The sequence below is a fragment of the Balaenoptera musculus genome, chromosome 6 (genome assembly GCF_009873245.2).
Source record: "Balaenoptera musculus isolate JJ_BM4_2016_0621 chromosome 6, mBalMus1.pri.v3, whole genome shotgun sequence".
In the NCBI taxonomy this organism is placed as follows: Eukaryota; Metazoa; Chordata; class Mammalia; order Artiodactyla; family Balaenopteridae; genus Balaenoptera; species Balaenoptera musculus.
The window spans coordinates 64492254-64511266 of record NC_045790.1 but is presented as its reverse complement, the minus strand read 5'-3'; the positions used below and the strand labels follow the sequence as shown (position 1 = coordinate 64511266).

The 19013-nt window shown below is 46.3% G+C and overlaps 1 protein-coding gene across 1 annotated transcript; it reads left to right on the top strand.

Moving 5' to 3' along the window:
- Positions 1–801: 801 nt before the first annotated feature.
- DMRT3 (doublesex and mab-3 related transcription factor 3) lies at positions 802–14238 on the top strand. Its single transcript, XM_036856664.1, has 2 exons — positions 802–1261; positions 13160–14238. The coding sequence occupies exons 1-2, from the start codon at positions 802–804 to the stop codon at positions 14122–14124; spliced, it is 1425 nt and encodes a 474-aa protein (XP_036712559.1). The 3' UTR covers positions 14125–14238.
- The last annotated feature ends 4775 nt before the right edge of the window (positions 14239–19013 follow it).

Below are 19013 nucleotides of genomic sequence, written 5' to 3'. Positions count from 1 at the left end.
AGGCTCCGATTCTCGCGGAGCCGTGTTTCTGTGGCCAAGTGTGGGAATGAAAGCGGCCTTGGGCTTGGTGCCGCTAAATCAGGCCTGGAGGGAGGGCAAGAGAGCGAAGGGCACCTCCACCCTCACCCGCGCTGGTCCTCCCTTCCCCGCCCCGCGTGCACCGCCGCGTCCCGGAGCGCCGCAGTCCCGCCCGCCGCGGGCAGGGGAAGCGCAGAGAGCTTGGAGGAGGGGGCCTTGAGCGCCCCCGTGAGAGTGGCCCGACGGCGGATGGCGAGGAAGGTGAAGTGCAGGGACTCGAAGGGCGCGAGCGGAAAGGAAGGAAGCAGGCGTGGAGTGGCGTGGGGAGTGCAAGGAGACCTGGACCTCGAAGGTGGGGGTGGCGGTGGGAGGGAGGAGGAGTGGGGGGAGGGCGGCGGAGGAAGTGCCGGGCCCGGCCTGCGCGCGCGGGAGCTGCAGACAAGCTGGCTCAGACCTTAATCAGAGCTCTCGCCGGCTCCTGGCAGCCGCCGCAGCGCCTCGGCGAGGGAGGACGTGCCGGCCAAAGCAGCGGCAGGCGGAGACGCGACCGGCGTGAGATTGGTGGAGCGCCAGTCGGGAGGCTGACGCTGTGAGCGCCGCGGGAGCCGTAAACACGGCTCCAGCCCCTCCGGCCACCCCGGAGCGCACGCGGCCGCGGGGACTGCTGGACCAAAGACTGCGTCGCGCGGAGGCCGCCCCTGAGCGGGCCTCCCAGCCACGTCGTCCAGCGCCCCCTGACTCGCTCCCGCCGCCGGCCCGCCAGCTCTTCCGGGAGCCCGGGGCATGAACGGCTACGGCTCTCCCTACCTGTACATGGGCGGCCCGGTGTCGCAGCCGCCGCGGGCGCCCTTGCAGCGCACGCCCAAGTGCGCGCGCTGCCGCAACCACGGCGTGCTGTCCTGGCTCAAGGGCCACAAACGCTACTGCCGCTTCAAAGACTGCACCTGTGAGAAGTGCATCCTTATCATCGAGCGGCAGCGGGTCATGGCGGCGCAGGTAGCGCTGCGCAGGCAGCAGGCCAACGAGAGCCTCGAGAGCCTCATCCCCGACTCGCTGCGCGCCCTGCCGGGACCCCCGCCGCCGGGAGACGCCACCTCTGCCCCGCCGCCGCCGACCTCGCAGCCGTCTCAGCCACCGCCGCCGCCGCCGCCGCGCCCCGCTGTGGAGTTGGCTGCTGCCGCCGCGCTGCGCTGGGCCGCCGAGCCCCAGCCTGGGGCGCTGCAGGCGCAGCTCGCCAAGCCAGGTAAGAGCAGCTGTGGTGCCGGGCCGGGCCCCGCGCGTGGGCGAAAACACTTCGAAGCGGCTATTGCGGCTTTGGCTGGGAGGCTCGGAGGCGAGTTTTTGGGAAGATGGCCCGGCCCGGCCTTACACCCCAACTCCAGCCGAGCCGGTCCTTACTTCCTTCCGGCAGAAGCGATCTTCGGTCTGGACCCGGCGAGGTAGGAGGTGAACCGAGGCGCCCACGGGAAAGGCGCCTCGGGCTCGCCAAGTGCCTTCCCCAGGTTAAAGGGGAACGGGTAAATAAAGAGGTCGAGACAGGACCAAATTAAAATCTACATGGGCACACACACCACCGTGCGTCCGGGCCTTCTTGCCGCGGGCTTTAGAGGGCCTCGCATTTGGAGGTTGGGATGGGTAGGTGCAAGGAAGGAGCCAAGGCCCAAGGCTTGGATGACTCTGGGTGTTTTTCTCGGCCCCCGGGGAATTTGAGCGAACCTGAAGCCTTTCTAGTAGTCTACTGTGGTCTCCAGCCTCTTGCAGTCTGTTGAAAGAAGCCCTATTTATAAGCAATAGTAAACAAGGGCCAGAAAGGCCTCCAAACTGATAGTGGGGACTCAGAATCTAGTGCGCCCAGAGTCAACCAACTCCTTTTGCAGAATTGCTCAGGTCCTTTAACACCATTCCGCAGGCAGCCCTCAGCAGTCTCTGTGGTTTTAAAGGAGCAAACAAAATTTGACCTACAGTGAGGAAGGCCAGCCTTGGAGAGTGCTTTCCCCAGTTCTAGGTGGGCCTGGGCCTCCTCCTGTCCTCTCCTCTCCCCTCTCCTCCTCTGCTGTGCTTTAGAGAGCATGGGTCTGCCCTGAGCCCTGGAGGTGGGCAGATTCCTCCCCTCACCTTTCCATCCGGTTCCCTCCTTCAGGCCTCCAAAGCCTTGCAGGCCCCAGTGGAGCCTTTCCTCCTGGAGAATGTCCAGTTTACCATCCTGCCCAGCCCAAGGGCTCCTTTGATTTTTAGCTCTTAGAATTCTGTGGACAGGTGTTTGGTCTTTCCCTTTCACTGGGGCAGATGTACAAAGGAAAAAAGCCCATCTTCTCAGGGAGGGGGTTGAGGGGTATGCTGGAATTCAGAGATGGAAGGCCCTGTAAGGCCCAAAGCCCTCCTGTGGGTGGAACTAATGGTAGAGCTTCTGCCTACCCCCAGTCTCCCCCCACCCCAAAAAAGACTGTACCTCTGGCTCTTGGAGAGAGGCTTTCAGGAGCACTGCACTGCTGTGTGGAGCCAGGAAACATTTGGGGTGAGCTGGTAGGCACTCTGGCAGGTGCAGTCCTGCTGCCCTGTTGCTCAGTTATGCTCTCCAGACCTGAAGCTCTGAGAACATCTTATGGGAAGAGCAGAACTGGGTATTTTAAGGACAGAAGTGAGTTTACTGAACATGGATTTTGTGGATGTTTAATCCAAGGTAGAATATAAGCATTTCCCTGAGAAATGTCCGCCCACTCCCAGTTGACTCTCTTTTGTCAGTGTGATCTCTTCATATTTATATATTTGTCACAGAGGAATAGGAGGGGGGCGGGGAAAGAACATTCTTTTTGTTTTTCTCCTTTAAGTTAGAGCAGGTAACTAGGAGAGTTTTGTCTCAGTTCTCCATGCCAGTAACTTTTCTTAACCTTTCCATTTCCAGTTTCTCTGTCTCCATTTCCCCCAACACTAGGGCAGGAGTTTTGAGTTTGTGACAGTGGTAGCATCTTGCAGTGGTCACCTGCCCAGCAGCACCCTTGTAATAGTGCTTTGGGTTCTGGGGTCCCTGTCCAAGAGGGGATTCTTTGCACATTGTGTGCTGTTCTAACCATTCTTTGGGATAGCCAGAGTTCATGGTTTCTAAAGAGTCACAAAACCAAAAACAACCCTGGGAGGCGGGGAGTGAGGGGCAGGCAGAAAGGCCAAGCAGCGGCCGCAGTAGCAGAAGGATACATGCTTGGGGAGAGTAGGAGAGGGAGACTGCAACTGGACAAACCAGACCTGGCGCTCTCTCTTTTACTCAGAACTAAGTATTCTGGGATGACCTGAGCCTTTCAAAATGAAAACAAGTAATTGCAAAGGAGAATAGGATTTACCACTAGAAAAGGTCAGAGTGATGGCTTTGGGGGACTAAGCTATCAGGGATCAAATGCTCAGGTCCTAATGCATACCTTGCACATTTATTTATGTAACTTTTGTTTTCTTCTTTCAATTGGTTCGACCCTATAATTCCATTCAACACCAACAAAAAGCCAGTCACCAATCCGATGTTGGCGAGAGAGGGCAGGAAAGGAATAGATAATTGTTTTCCATTAGGAAGGCAAGTATACAAGTGGATCAGTTCTATGCAATGCTTTGTACAGAGAAAGCCCATTTGGGTTTTAAGTTAGGGAAAACTGCCTGGATGGGACTGTATGTATTTTTCCTTTTTGGCAGTTGTTCTTATGACGTATTTGTATGTAACATACCATGCATATTGAGAAGCTTGTCAGATATGGTCCTGGGCAAGTAGCTCACTACGTAGAGAAGTAAATGAAGCTCTGTTTGAATGGTAGTAAGTTACATGTACAGTAAGTTCACAGACCATTAGGAATCTCTAAATATCTGCTGGTGATTTATGGAGATTTGTTTCTTTGTGATTTCAGTGTCAAAAACATGGTTGGTCTCTTTAGTACATAGCTGTGGAGACATTTGCTTTTTTTGTTGGCTCCAAATCCAAGTGCACAAACACACAGAGTCTTTCCCCCTCTCCAGAAATCCTTGTGAAAAGTACACGCCCTAGAGAAGGGAATGTTTGCTGGGCACCGCTGGAGGAAAAAACACCCAGTTCAGGGAGCAACATAATACCAAGACTACGTTTTGTAGGTGGAAGAAATTTCTTTCCTAAATTCTGCTTCCGATTCTTTAAAGGAACAGGGATTGTTTTATCTAACGGTGTATCATGTTTAACATCCCTTTTAATGTGGAGGTGGTTGTAAGGAGAATTTTCATATTCTCAGGTTACTCTAGCAATGGATTAAAGCTTTTTTTTTTTTTTTCCCCCGTTTTGGGTGTACATTTCCTGCTCCTAGATTATCATCTACGACTGGCCTGGAATTATTAGATTTTGATTGAGCCCCAAATTCTAGTCTAAGCTCCTTTAAATCTATCCTATTGATTCGTTTCTCTTTCATTTCCTCTTCACTCCCCCCTCCTTCCCGTCAGGAAAATACCTTGGGAAGCCTGAACACCTTTCAGCTCTTAGAGTATCTGAGTCAGCAGCCTCAACCAGCCAAGCCAGCCTTTCAGGACCTGGGCTGCAGAGCTGAGGAAAGTTAGGGGTCACGACCAAGGTGAGAGGCTGAAGTTACATTCCTCTGTTTGGCTCCCTCCCCCACACCCTACTCTTCCTCCAGGAGAGTGGCCTGGGTCTCCTCAGGCTGCCAGAGGAAAGGGCTGTGGCTACAGAGTCTTCCTAGGTTTACATCTGCCATCAAAATAAATACGTAAACAAGTTGTTTAAAAATTTCTTAAAGGAAAAGAAATCTAAAACATCATATTTGATTAGGAGTAAGAGAGCAGGATTAACTAGGAAAGTAGCGTCTCCTTTCTTGTTTATTTCTCCTGAAATGGAGAGAACAAGAGACCTATAGGAAGGGAAGTTGGGAGATTTTGGAAAACTGCCTTTATTTGATTTTACCTCCTGTCCGGCACCTCCTAGCATCTTTATGCTTGCTCCGGGCTTTTCAGCTCCAGCTTGATGAGGTCCTGTCTGGTCAGCTTCCTAGTTTTAAATTTTACTTTAATTTTTTAAAAAAGAGACACGCACCTGCATGGATAATGAGTGTTGACAGAGTACCGGTCCAGGCCAGGATGGGAAATCCTCTGCGACTAGAGGCTGAAGCAAAGGAAAAGTGGGAGAGACCTCAGAGTCACTCATGAAGGGTAGCTACGAATTTAAAACAGGGTCTGGGTATTTCAGAGGCTTTGATTTGGGCCGAGGGGCCTGACTCAGAGTTGCATTTTAAAAATCAAAAACCAACCAAACGAAAAGGAAGAGGCGAGACCGTACTGGTCTCCTCCTAAACCTTACCCCCGGGCTGGCTCTGGAGGGCGGACGCAGGGCTGCTCACAGCTCCGGGCCTTTCCCACCGGCGCCCAGCGAGTTGCCGAGTTGCCGAGTTGCCGACCGGCTCCTTGGGCCCCGGCGCAGCCGAGATCGCAGCGAGTGGAAGTGCGGGGCGGCGGCTCAGGGACCCCGGGCCGGGTCAGGGATGGATGGGACGGCGGGAGAAGCCCGTGCGGTGGCAGCCGCGCGCTCGCGGCTCCCCTGCGGCCGCCCTGGACCACTGTCCCCTTGCACCCAATCCTCGCGGCACCGCCGCTACGGCGGCGGCTCCTTCCACTCGCGCTCAGCCCCGCGGGCTGGGTTAGACCCCGCCTGCTTCGGTTGGTTGCCAGATTTAGCAAAAAACCTGCAAATAAACACAGAAAAAGGGATATCAAATATTGCATGGGGCACACTTGTACTGAAACATTGTGATTTTTGCTAAGTGCAGGTTTAACTGGGCATCCTGCTATTTTATCTGGCAACCCTAGGCCTCCGGGGCGGGCCCAGCCCTGAAGTCCTCGGGGCGCCCCTCGGGGTGGGCGTAGCTCTGGCGGGTCTCCCAGCCTCTTTCTCCCTGTGGAGCCCGAGCCGCCCCCGGCCGGCGCGGAGAGGCGCTGGTGTCCATCTTGCGGATCTGAGCTCAGGGTGAACGGGAAAATGGGAGCGTTTTCCACGTCTAGGAACCACAGAGTTCCGCTGCCATCCAGGACAGAACCCCCCCCGCCCACCTAACACACCCCTCTGGGTTATAAATCTGGCGGATAGCCGTGCTCTCGATTTACACAACCAACTCTTCTTTTCCCTGATGGATGACCTCCCGGGTTTAAAAGATTACAGTAATCACAGGAGGACAGTGTAAATCGAATCTGATAGCAATAACTTTCGGGGAAGGTCAGGCTCAAGTGAAATGTTACCAAGCAACAGGCATTTTGTTTGCAAAATACAATCAAAGAGCATTGATGAGAAATTCTTTGCTGCAGCCAGTCGGCACTTTCAGCTAACAGCTTTATAGAGGGAAAGGGAGTAAATCTTCATAAATCAACGTCCCTGGAGGACTTGGAGACCCTTTCTGGAAATGTTGGACTTCTTCCTGACAGAAAGGCAGGCAGAACCCAGTGAAAACCTACGTGCCTGCCTGCCTGTCCTTTCCCTTTCTTTGCCTCTTCCGTTTCTCCAGCTTTCCTCCTTTCTTTAGCTTTTTAACCTGTTGCGGCCCCTCAGCCATTAGTCACTCGGGTCCCTGGACCCCCATGTCTAGTGTGATGTGACTCTGGTGGCACAGTGGGCCTTGCACTGGGGTTTACATGGGCGCTGGTGGCAGAGGTTGGGGCCTGAGTGGTGGAACACTGGTCATCGCGGGCCCATCACCTTGGGATCCTGTCACATCACCCCCAAGAGTCCCCCATGACTTTAGTGAGTCACTGCAAACTACTGTTCTCTGAAGAAACTAAGGGGAAACTAAAACATAACTAGGTGGTTTTTTGTTTTTTGTTTTTTGCATTTTATTATACAGTTAAACAGCTATAAAAAATAAGCACAATCAACTACTGAATAACAATATTATGGAAAACTTAACAATCAGAACATCGGTTTTCTACCGAATCTCTCATCTCTTTTGATTGCAGTGACTGGGCAGACTTAAATTTTACAAAGCTGGGATCAGTGTTCTGCTTGTTTTCCCCGCTAAGTATCACTTGTTTAGTTCAGTAGATGTTCCATTCATAGTCTTTATATGTGAATGTTTATGGCAACATTCCCTCCCATGAATACAGCAGTCTGCCCAGCTGCTGGCCTTTGGGTTACTTGCTGTGTTTCAATATAAAATACAACTCACTGCACAGGTAACTTGGGAAGTTTGCAAAATATTCATTAGTAAACTGTAAGCCTCTCAGTAGCCAAGAGGCAAATGTTTTGATCATCTCTGTGTAATCTTACCTAGCACAGTGCATGGGCACATAGTGAAAGATTTAATGATATTTGTTAAATAGGTGGATGAATAAGTAGCCATTTGCATTTTTATAACTACCAAACACACTTGTAGATTTATAGATAATTTCCCTCCTCCTTCTTGGAAAGTGTTCCTTTCAGAGTCAAGAAAGGGGTCAAAACTAAATTTTTGCAGGATTTACAAAGTCCACAGTTGCAATCCATACTTCCTTAAGTCTAGCCCTTTCTATATCAATGTCCCCCAAAATATTGGTCCCCAGGAATCATCTTGATTTCTTCATATGTTATTAAGCCAGTGTCATTAATGATTTTAAAAAAGCAAACATGATGATGTATTTTTAGTTTTCACAAGGTCCCACCCCCCCAGCCCCCGGAGGAAAAGGAAAGATTTTAGACTGACGTTCATTCCCTGCTGTATGTTGGGTTTTCACCCATTCACTTTTTTAGGATTCAGCATTTCTAGTGCGAGATAAGGATAACAGAAAATGTACAAAGCATGTCTCCTGTTTGAATTCTGACTGGGCAGGGGTCTTTTCTGGAAGCCCCATCCATCTGGGGCTCTTCCTGGCCATTGCTATAAGATTTGTGTACTTTGAAAACGACCCATCAGGGAACAGTTATTGAGAGGTATGTTCCCCAAAGCTCAAGTGAACAGATGAGGGCGTGACAGTCCATGTTTCAAAACGCGTGACCTGATTTCAAAAGGAAAAAAAAATGTCCAGTGACTTTTGCACTAGGAAGCAGCGCTCTCTATGCCAGTGCTTTCGTGTACTTATTCTGGAGGTATGCTATATTTTATTTTCGTAGATAGAAAGAATGGATAAGACCCCCACACCTAAGTGAGGAAGATACTCATCTTCATGTCACGAACAGAATGTTTTGCATATGTGGCCAGGCTTCCTCAAAACCTTTCAGATAAATACTTAGGACTTTTTTTTTTTTAAACTGCATTTTCATATGAAAAAAATCCACTGAAGAAAGTTAAAATTTGCAAACTGTAGTTTTAGATTGGAAGTCACTTTTCTGTGCGTGTTCATTTTCTCTCCTTAAAGCCTTGTAGCTATCTTATGGCATAGATATATTGTGAAGTTGGTAGCATTGTTTTCCGTAGAAAAAGTGTCCTTCTCAATGGAGTATCTACTTTTTCAAAAAAAAAAATCTTTACCCTTGTGAAGAGTTTATTTCAGGGATGGCTGTGAGTGTTTCTACATCATGAAAAATACGAAATTGAAGAGTGAACATCCAGTAAGATTTTTAAAATATCTAGATGTTTAGCTTTAAAAATAGATTATATCACTTTCAGTAACTGGTTTGTAATATCAGAGGAGAGTGATTTCTTTCTACTTTTAGTCTAGTCGTTTTTGGCTTTTGGCACCTATATACTAGGAGTAAAAATATTATCAATTGAAATATATTCTTACTCTTTAATGTTCTAGGAATTAGGGTGTCAGTTTCAAGAAGAAAGAGGTTAAAACATTTGGGGAGTATTTCCTTTTTCATTTTGCTACTTGGCAGTTTCACATTTCTATATCTGGAAAGGCCTTTGTGTTTTAAACCAACAGGAATAATTTGTAAAGTTCATTTAGGGAAAAATCTACAGATGTAAAGAAACACCTGTTATTAAATTACGCTTTATCACTGGGCCCAAAACTCACCCTCTATAATTACTTGTGAAAGTCTGTATTTATGACAATAATTTACAATACTTCTAGTTTAGGCACAACAATACAACCAGTACTTGACACCATAAATTTGCAGGGCTCGTATGTTCTGACCTTTAGAAATTATTGCTGGGTAAGGAGTTATTCTTGGTACCAAGGTGAAAGGCTAGTCTTCCCTTGCCCGGTTCTGAATCCCCAACAGCCTTGGATGTTGTCTGGGTTTCTGCTCACCCGGCACCCCTTAGCAGGACGTTATGCGTTGCTCGGGTGTGTGGACACCATGGGTGTGTCCCACTCACTGCTTCGTTCAATGGCTTCTGTCTCCCCTTTGAGTACAGTATAAACAGTGCTGAACTCAGTTGGTTGGAATGTTCTGAATTTGTAGATTTGATTCCTGTGACATCCGGTTAGATTTTCTCACTTTTTGGCCATAGCCTGCCCACCCCTTCGGAGAGGCTCATCAGCCCAGAAATCTGCAGAGAGAAAGTGTGGATGAATCAGCACAATCCACTACACTCTTTTGAGAAGTCACCAGAAGCTCTGGCTGCACTGGGGATGTCACAGTGGCAGGTGCAAAGGGTAGCACAAGAAAATAAGAAAGAGGCCTCATGCAGTCTAGGGGTTCACAATTGGTGAACAAGCTGCCAGTCATAGAAGAATTCTACTGTGGCCTGTTCTGCAGATCAGGAAAATAGGTTCAAAAGTTAAATTTTGTATTGTCTGATTTTATAGTCCTGCCGTCCAATATCCAGTTGATTGGGACAGTTATGTCCTTTACCATCTTGAAAAAAATACTACATTTTCATAATGGTAGATATGTCAGATTAGCCAGAACATCATTTCTTAGTTCCCTTTTGGCTAAACTTCTGCCCTTTGAATCACTTTCTTCTGGCGTCCAAAGCATTCTGTGGAAGACTAAACTTGGTAATAGAGCTCGAAGCATTTTCCCCAAATGTCTTCGGTGTTTGCAGGTCATCCAGAGTGGGGAAAAGTTACCTTTTAAAATGGGAAGGTATTTTTAGGTTCACACATTTCTTTTAAAAATATCACAATCAGAGCTTTTTAGCTGTACTTACGTACCTTTTTGTTTCCTAGAAAAACCAGTTGTTCCTTGCTTTAAAAAAAAAAAAAAAAACAACAACCCACCATCCCCTGTATTGCTATGATACTGTGTATCATATTTCTTTCACTTTTTCATTGTGGTAAAATATACATAACATAAAATTTACTATTTTAACCTTTTCTTAGGGACACAATATAGTGGCTTTAAGTATTTTCACAATGTTGTGTGGCCATCACCACTTTCCATTTTCAGAACTTTTTCATCATCCCTAACTGAAACTCAGTACCCATTAGACAGTAAGTCCCCCTTACCCACTGCCCTAGCCCCTGGTAATACCATTTTACTTTCTGTCACTATGAGTTTGCCTATTCTAGGTATGTTATATAAGTGGAATCATAGAATATTTGTCCTTTTGTGTCTGCCTTATTTCACTTAGCGTGATTCATCCACATTGTAGCATGTGTGAGAACTTCATTCCTTTTTGAGGCTGAATAATATTCCATTATATGAATGGACCACATGTTGTTTATCCATTCATCCATCTTTTATGGACACTTGGTTGCTTCCACTCTTTGGCTCTTGTGGATAATGCTGCTATGAACATTCGTGTTCCACGTGTGCATATTTGCTGCTTAGCAAATTCTGCCTGGTTGTGTTTGCTTCCCCCCTTGCACATGCGTCTTATTTTCCCAACTTGGTAATAAATTTCACGAGTTAGGGGCCAGTCTTATACCTCCTGGTATTTTCCACCCTTTATTCTGTTTTCCTCAGTGTCTTGCAGGTTACAGCAATACAAGTACTTGATACTGACAATAATAGATAATGAAAGCTAAAGAAATAAGAAAATTGTTTAGAGGAGTACAGTACTTAAAACATTATTTTATGTCCATATTTTCCCCAGGAGAGTATTTGACTTGTTTCCCCAAGCTCCACTGAGCAGGGGCCAAGATCCAGTTGTGTGTTGAGATCAGTGCTGAGTTAACATACTGTCACTGTCCGCTTATCGTCAAGTGTTTAACGATAGAGTAACACCAAGAGGCAGGCGCGGGGTCCTGAGTCAGGAAAATGTAGGCAGGTCTAGCTGATTAGAATATGAAGTTATGGAAGCTTTTTTGTTGCTGTTTTTCTTGTTGGGATCAAGGACAAATACCACATTAACCCAGTGGGTGAAAACTGGGATTCCAGTCCTAGGAAGTTGCAGGAGAGGATATGTCACATTTCTCTTGCAAAAATAGGTGTTTTGTGCATATCCCAGAGTTGTTACAGAAAGCAAAAATGGCTTCATGTGTGTGGGCTGCAAATGATCCCCACATGGACACTTGATATTTTGTACTGGAAAAAGAAGCAGTGTATGTAAAATGCAAATTTGGGACAACTACGAATTTGTATCAGATTTATAACTGAAAGCTTCACTGATATAGTTTAAGAATTTCTTAAAGTATTTATTTATGCCTAGGACATATTTATTGCTTTGTGAAGAATCAAAGTTTTGTTTTTCAATTATAATTAAGGTACATCGCATATTAGAAGAATGCTCATAAATGGGCCTTTGTTTAAGGCTTTTTATTTATTTTTAAAAATAAATTTATTTTCTTTATTTCTGGCTGTGTTGGGTCTTCGTTGTGGTGCGCGGGCTTCTCATTGCGGTGGCTTCTCGTGTTGCGGAGCACGGGCTGTAGGTGTGCGGGCTCAGTAGTTGTGGCTCACGGGCTTAGTTGCTCCGCAGCATGTGGGATCTTCCCGGCCCAGGGATCAAACCTATGTCCCCTGCGTTGGCAGGTGGATTCTTAACCACTGCACCACCAGGGAAGTCCCTGTTTAAGGGTTTTAAAATAAACAACAACAAATAGGAGGAGATGGATTTTAGAAGCTGCTTTGATGAAATTTCACCAGCTGGCTATCTACACATAATCAGGTGTGCCCACAGGGAAGGAGACAATGAGGCTATTCAGGCAGGGCAGTGGATAAAAATCCACTCGCATATAGCTTGTTAATAAAGAATATGTTTCTTTATTATTAAGGTCTCTTAGAACCCACTTCTGCAAGCAGACCAGTCTTACTTATTTACTTCTTCCTTCCTTCCTTCCTTCCTTCCTTCCTTCCTTTCTGCCTGTTTAACACCGTAATACTAGCCCTTGTTTGGGGGGGTGGGTGATGTGTTAGGTCAAAATGTTAAATTTGCAACTGGGTTACTTCACAGCAAATCTCTGCTTTATTTGGGAAGCTTTTTGTTTTGTCTCTCTCTTCTTTTAATATAGTTCAGGAAGGTGTCTTGAAGTTCTCTCCATGAACTTTACTAATGAAACAATTCATGAAAACCTGTCTGCTTCTTGCAGCCCAGGTCCTGGAGTTATGGACGCACTGCTTCACTGATGGCTCTTGCTCCCTGACAGTTGCACAGGCCTCCTCCAGCCATTTCCTTCTTTCTCTCCGCAGCCTGTCCCACATCCAGATTTCACAGCTGGTTTTGCTTGCCCTCTAGTGCGGGTTACAGGCAACCAAGTCTGCCAGGACCTCGAGTGGGCTTTTAAGAAAAATTTCAATGTATAGAGGCTGCCCGTTTCACTCTGGCAAGCATATCGACTAGTTATTGTACATGGTATCCTGATGAAACATACTGACGACTAGTTCACAGGACATTTGACACGAAATCTGCCTATGGGAAAATGGATTTAAAATATTAAAATTTCCCATGGGTATATGCGTCGTGCACCAGCTGTTAATGTCATTGAATGACACCGCCACCTCATTTGCAGAAGGGGGCCAGAAGACAAGCCTGAGTTCATTTTCCTGTTCTTCCCTGATGGTGTTTATCCCCAGCCTGGCCCCTATTTAGATTGTTAGTGCTAGACAGCCACATCTGTGGTTGTAGGTATCGTGTTTCCGTTCTGTGTTGAAGGCAAGCTTTCCTGCACACACCATTCTGAGAAATCACTCCGATTTCTAGATCTTTATTTTCAGGTATTTTTTTCCCATTTGCCAGTGACACAGTTTGGATATTTTTAAGGCTTGCAGTATGTCATAACCCACAGGGAAGCAGTTCCCCTTCCAGAAAGCCCATGTAGGACCCTCTCCTGAGCACATCTGTTCCCCTTTACACACACCAGGAAAGGATTAACCCAGCTGTTCTCTGCTTTTCAGATTTGACTGAAGAACGACTCGGGGACAACAGCACAGCGGACACCACTGAGACCTTCAGCGACAAAGACACGGACCAGAGGAGCTCCCCGGACGTGGCCAAAAGTAAGGGCTGCTTCACGCCGGAGAGCCCCGAGATAGTGTCGGTGGACGAAGGGGGGTACGCGGTCCAGAAGAACGGAGGCAGCTCCGAGAGCCGACCCGAGAGCCCCAAGTACCCCGGGGAGCAGAATCACCTCCTGATCGAGGGCCCCTCGGGGACTGTGTCTCTGCCCTTCAGCCTGAAAGCCAACAGACCGCCCCTGGAAGTGTTAAAAAAAATATTCCCCAACCAGAAGCCCACGGTGCTGGAGCTGATCCTGAAGGGCTGCGGGGGTGACCTGGTGAGCGCCGTGGAGGTCCTGCTGTCCAGCCGCTCCTCCAGCTTGGCCGCGGACCGAACTGCGGCAGAGCCCGAGGGCCTGGTGCTGCCCTCCAACGGGCACATCTTCGAACACACCTTGAGCTCCTACCCCATCTCCTCTTCCAAATGGTCCATGGGCTCGGCCTTCAGAGTCCCAGACACATTGAGGTTTTCCGCCGACTCCAGTAACGTGGTCCCCAACCCCCTGGCCGTGCCCCTGCAGCACCCGTTCCCCCAGCCCCCCCGGTACCCTCTGATGCTGAGGAATACTTTGGCGAGAAACCAGTCGAGCCCCTTTCTGCCCAACGATGTCACCCTGTGGAACACCATGACGTTGCAGCAACAGTACCAGCTGAGGTCCCAGTACGTCAGCCCTTTCCCCACTAACTCTACCAGCGTCTTCAGAAGCTCACCTGTCCTCCCCGCCCGCGTCCCCGAAGACCCTCGGATCCCCATCCCTGACGATGGGTGTCCCATCGTGTCAAAGCAGTCCATTTACACCGAGGACGACTACGACGAGAGGTCTGACTCCTCAGACTCTAGAATACTCAACACATCATCTTAAAGTGCTACCCGATGGGTGGTGACCAGGTGACATTTTCTGTGCATTTGAACCCTGGCCCCCCCTTGAGGAGAGGCCACATCCTGTGTATACCTTTTCCTTCTGTTTCACAAAGTGACTGTGCTTGATTCTATACCTTAGCAATAAAAACATAACTTATTTAATTTCTTGCACTTCACTGGAAAATGCCAAATAGCTCTGCTCTGTGGCTTTAGTGCTGAATGTTCATTGTAAAAGAGAATAGTCTTGGGAAAGCCTTGGGCCCATGGAAGATTTATCTGGGGATGTTAGAGCTGAAGGTCAGCCTTGCCCCTAAACTCAGCCTGGAATGTTCAATAAAATAGTATACTTGAATGAAATTTTGTAAAAGAGGATTCCTTAGGATATGTGAAACCTAAAGGCAGTGGTTCGGTTGCAAACGGACTATAAACAGGGACCTTATACTCCTATGCTAAAAATCCTTCTTGCATTTTAAAGAGAGACTGCACTTAATAGAGTGAACTGCTCACATGCTTATTTAAGCTTGGACAGTTTTCAGAGACAAACTCCATTAAGAATTATTCTTTTCACATGGCTGAATGGAAACGTGTAATGTCAATGTCAGTGTAAAGCCAATCACAGCTGTGAACTGCATGAAATGTATTGTGAAATGAACACAAGATTAAGCTTTGTCAGGTTAATGTAGCATGCTAAGGACTCTAGAAAAAAAATAAACTAAGGAGATGATCTTGGTTTATGTCATTTCTACTTGTGGAAAGAGGATCTCTAAAAATAGAAACTTGCTATAAAAGCTACTTACCAGTGCATGAATCAAGGCTTCAGTTAAATGAGATATCCCTTGAGAAATATGAATGGCAAAGTTTGGGGGCTACGTTCAGAAAGACAGAATTTATTTTTCAAGAATAGAGTTAATTCAGTCCCTCCATCTGTTTATTTGTTTCTTCAACAGATAATTATTGAGTGCCTACTACGTGCAAGAGGATGCTCTTTGTATGTTATTGTCCGAGTTACCTGCCCGTGAGTCCAAGACAGCAGGGATTATATGATGGAGAATCTCATTAAAAACAAAGTAAAAATGAAAAAATCTACAGTGTGGAAAGTAAGCAAAGTGCATAGCACGGTACCTGACACAGAGAAAGTACTCCATCAATGAGAGCAATTACTCCTATTAAGTTCAGTATCTACTCCTATTTGCATTCAGGATGAAGAAGTGGATTCCCTCATTCTCACTTGGAGAAGATGCCATTCTGGTTTTGGGGGATGACCACAACAAAACTTTGGAAAACAGGGCTTTTCCCCTTCATTTAAAAAGCATTTTGGGGGGGCTGCTGTATATGGCAAACTTCTTGCTCAGATATTTTTAAAAGTGAGTTTTAGAACAATAATGTGCAGTGGTGCCCACACCAACTGCTTCTTACTCCTTTCTTCAGGATGCTGGAGAGGAAAGATGACTGCCCAGGTCAGACAATAAACTTATGAATGTGGAAGGGAAAGAAAATAAGCGAAAGCCTCTACATGACAAGGATGCAGAGAGAGGTCCCAGCACAAGAATAAGTCTCGAAGGGATCTTCATTCTGGGAGGAAGAAGGGCAAATCCTCTAGGCCTGAGATGCTCCTCCCTCAATGGGAACAGGAGCTGATGTCGGCTGCCCATCACCCTTGCATGGGTCCCAGGAGGAAAACATATTTAAAACAAACAAATCTCATTTTTATTTCTACTGGGCACCTTTGGAATGAGAAATCATTGAGGGGAAAAATTCCTTACATTAGTTGGACTAATGTGTATTTAGTTGACATGGTTACATACCGGAGTGTTTAAAAGTAAATATAATTTGTTGTTAAGGTTATATTTTAGTGAGGGGCTGGAGAGGAGAATAATGTGACCCCTGATTCTAAAAATACATGTCCAGGACATTTTATATGGTAGTGATGGGCTAATGTCTGGGCCTACCTAGCAAAAATGTGTTTTCAAAGGTATCTTCAAAAGTTTATATTTATCTAACAAGCAACAATGATAACAGATTCCATATGAGATGACAGTGCTATAAAATCTGTCATGTCTTCAGGTTGAGTGACCTGGATTGAGCAAAACGGCTTAAGATATGGTATCCTGACAGCTTGATTTTCCCCACAGATCATCAAAGTCCTTGCCCTCTTTTTCCAATGGCCAGCAAAATGGAACTGCCTGTAAGACAGCTTATTCCTGGGCTACTGCAGGTATGTTTGATCCTCAGTGTGCTTCTGAAGCAAGATATGTTTGTTTCGGTGCGGTAAGTGTGGTACGGGGTCAGAGGGAGAAACTGGTGGTTAAGATCCTACGTCCTGCCTCCTGCATGCAGTTTTGCTTCCTCTGCAGTCCTGACAGCTGAGGCCCCTCTGGTTAAAGTGGCAAAACCTCTTAGATTCTAGCTCAGCTCTCAGAGGCCATCCTGCTACGGTTGGCATGTAAGAATTCAAGGGAAATGAACACGCCTCTGCCCATGGGCACTCAGTCACTCTTTCACAGGAAACTCAACATGTGGATGAAAAGAGAAAAACAACATCAACCAGTTCCTAGTTAAATCCCATCTGTCACACAAAATACCTGGGTCCTTGGCTGTACACTTGCGTTTGAGTCAGGCCAGGCTTATAGAAAGTTAATTCCTATTAAACCCCAGTGCCCCTTTCCCCTGCTAGTCTTACAGTAAATGCTATGTTCATCTTTGATGTGATGGCGGGTGGGCTGGTCGTGTTGTCCTGCAGCAGTTTTTCTCAAAGTGTGGTCCAGGCACCCGATACTTAATCTCTAGGTTCCTGGGCCCCACTTGTTGAGTTCAGAATCCCTGTAGCCTAAACTCCTACATTTTTACCATCCTCTCCAGGTAATTCTTTTGTTTTTTTTTTTTTAATTAATTAATTTATTATTTATTTTTGGCTGCGTTGGGTCTTTGTTGCTGTGCGCGGGCTTTCTCTAGTTGTGGCGAACGGGGGCTACTCTCATTGCGGTGCGCGGGCTTCTCATTGTGGTGGCTTCTCTTGTTGCAGAGCATGGGCTCTAGGTGCGTGGGCTTCAGTAGTTGTGGCACGCAGGCTCAGTAGTTGTGGCACGCAGGCTCAGTAGTTGTGGCACGCGGGCTCTAGGGCGCAGGCTCAGTAGTTGCGGCGCATGGGCTTAGTTGCTCCACGGCATGTGGGATCTTCCCAGACCAGGAATTGAACCCGTGTCCCCTTCATTGGCAGGTGGATTCTTAACCACTGCGCCACCAGGGAAGTCCCTCCAGGTAATTCTTAAACTCACTAAGATTTGAGATCTGCCTCAGTCTGCATCACATCCTTAGGTTTCCTTCTTAGACCTATGCCAAGTAAAAGAGCTGAGGGATACAAACTGTGATGCTGGGAATTTCAAGATCCCCATTCCACTCACATCTACTTTCCTACGGCAAGAGTAAACTACACTGTGTACGCAGTCTTAGTTCATGCCCTAGAGCCAGTTCAAATAATGGTAGTGTCAGTGTTAATGATTAGATCGAGTACACATTTGGGATCAGAAATGCCTGTTTCTGGAAACTTGGGTTGGTAAAGGACCAGATATTAGCATAAACATGCTATCCTTTCCCCTAAGGGGACTGCTGCCAGTTTTTCAGTTGTTCCGTGATTCCTGGCTTACTCGTGACACCTGGAAATAGGTTTTGCCCTGGAGCTTTGAGTTCTAAGAAATATCAACAAACCTTCCCCTTTCTCCAGCTTTATTGAGATATAATTGACATGTAGCATTGTTAAAGAGGTATAATGTGATGATTTGATATATGTATATGTTGCAAAATGATTACCATAATAAGGTTAGTTAACACATCTGTAACCTCACATAATTACTTTTTTTTGTGGTTTAAATCTGTTCTCTCAGCAACTTTCAAGTATACAATACAGTATTGTTAACCATGATCACCATACGTTAGATCCCCAGAACTTATTCATCTTGTAATTGGAAGTTTGTACACTTTGACCAACATCTCCGCATTTCCCCCACCCTTTATCCCCTGGCAACCACCAGTCTACTCTGTTTCTATGAGTTTGGCTTTTTTAGATTCCACATATAAGTGAGATCATATAGTACTTGTCTTTTTGTGACTGGCTTATTTCACTTAGGATGTAACATTTTCTTGATCTATTCACGCGTTGATGGACACTTAGGTTGTTTCCATATGTTGTGAATAATGCTGCAATGTACATGGAGTGCAGATATCTCTTTGAGATACTGTTTTCATTTTCTTCGGATATATTCCCATAATTGGAATTGTTGGATCATATGGTAGTTCTGTTTTTAATTTTTTGAGGAACCTCCATACTGTTCTCCGTAGTGGCTGCACCAATTTACATTCCCACCAACAGTGCAAGAGGGTTCCCTTTTCTCCACACCCTCTCCAGCACTTATCTCTTGTCTTTTTGGTAATAGCCATTCTAACAGGTGTGAGGCGATATCTCATTGTGAAATATCAACAGTTTTTTTTTTTTCTGTTTCTTATTTTTATTTTTGGTTTTGTTTTGTACTTTTTAGAGGCATCATTTCACTTGATTTTATTCTGCTGTCCATGTTTAACATTAGCTACAGGTGATAATATAATCTGAGTATAAAGCAGTAAGTTTTTCAAAAGAGATGTTGCTCTTAACTGAATTTTTTTCAGTGAATAAGAGTGAGTTTAAAATAGACTTACAAACATGCCAGTCCTGCAGAAGAAAAAAATTAACATCGTAATTTGCTGTATACTTCCATAATTCCATAGTGGAATCTCCAGAAATAATATGTAGAAACAGAAGTTAATTGTGAGTGAATTTCAGTTGCTGGCTCCCACATGTGTTTTAAAGTTGCTATATAACATCTGGGCTAGATTGCAGGAAATACACAGTGAAAAGTA

What these genes read in the sequence shown, in the direction of transcription:
- DMRT3 (XM_036856664.1), top strand. Translation starts at nt 802, where the DNA reads ATGAACGGCTACGGCTCTCCCTACCTGTACATGGGCGGCCCGGTGTCG. An exon ending in GGCGCAGCTCGCCAAGCCAG is followed by an intron (nt 1,262 to 13,159) that starts GTAAGAGCAGCT and finishes TCTGCTTTTCAG; the next exon opens with ATTTGACTGAAGAACGACTC.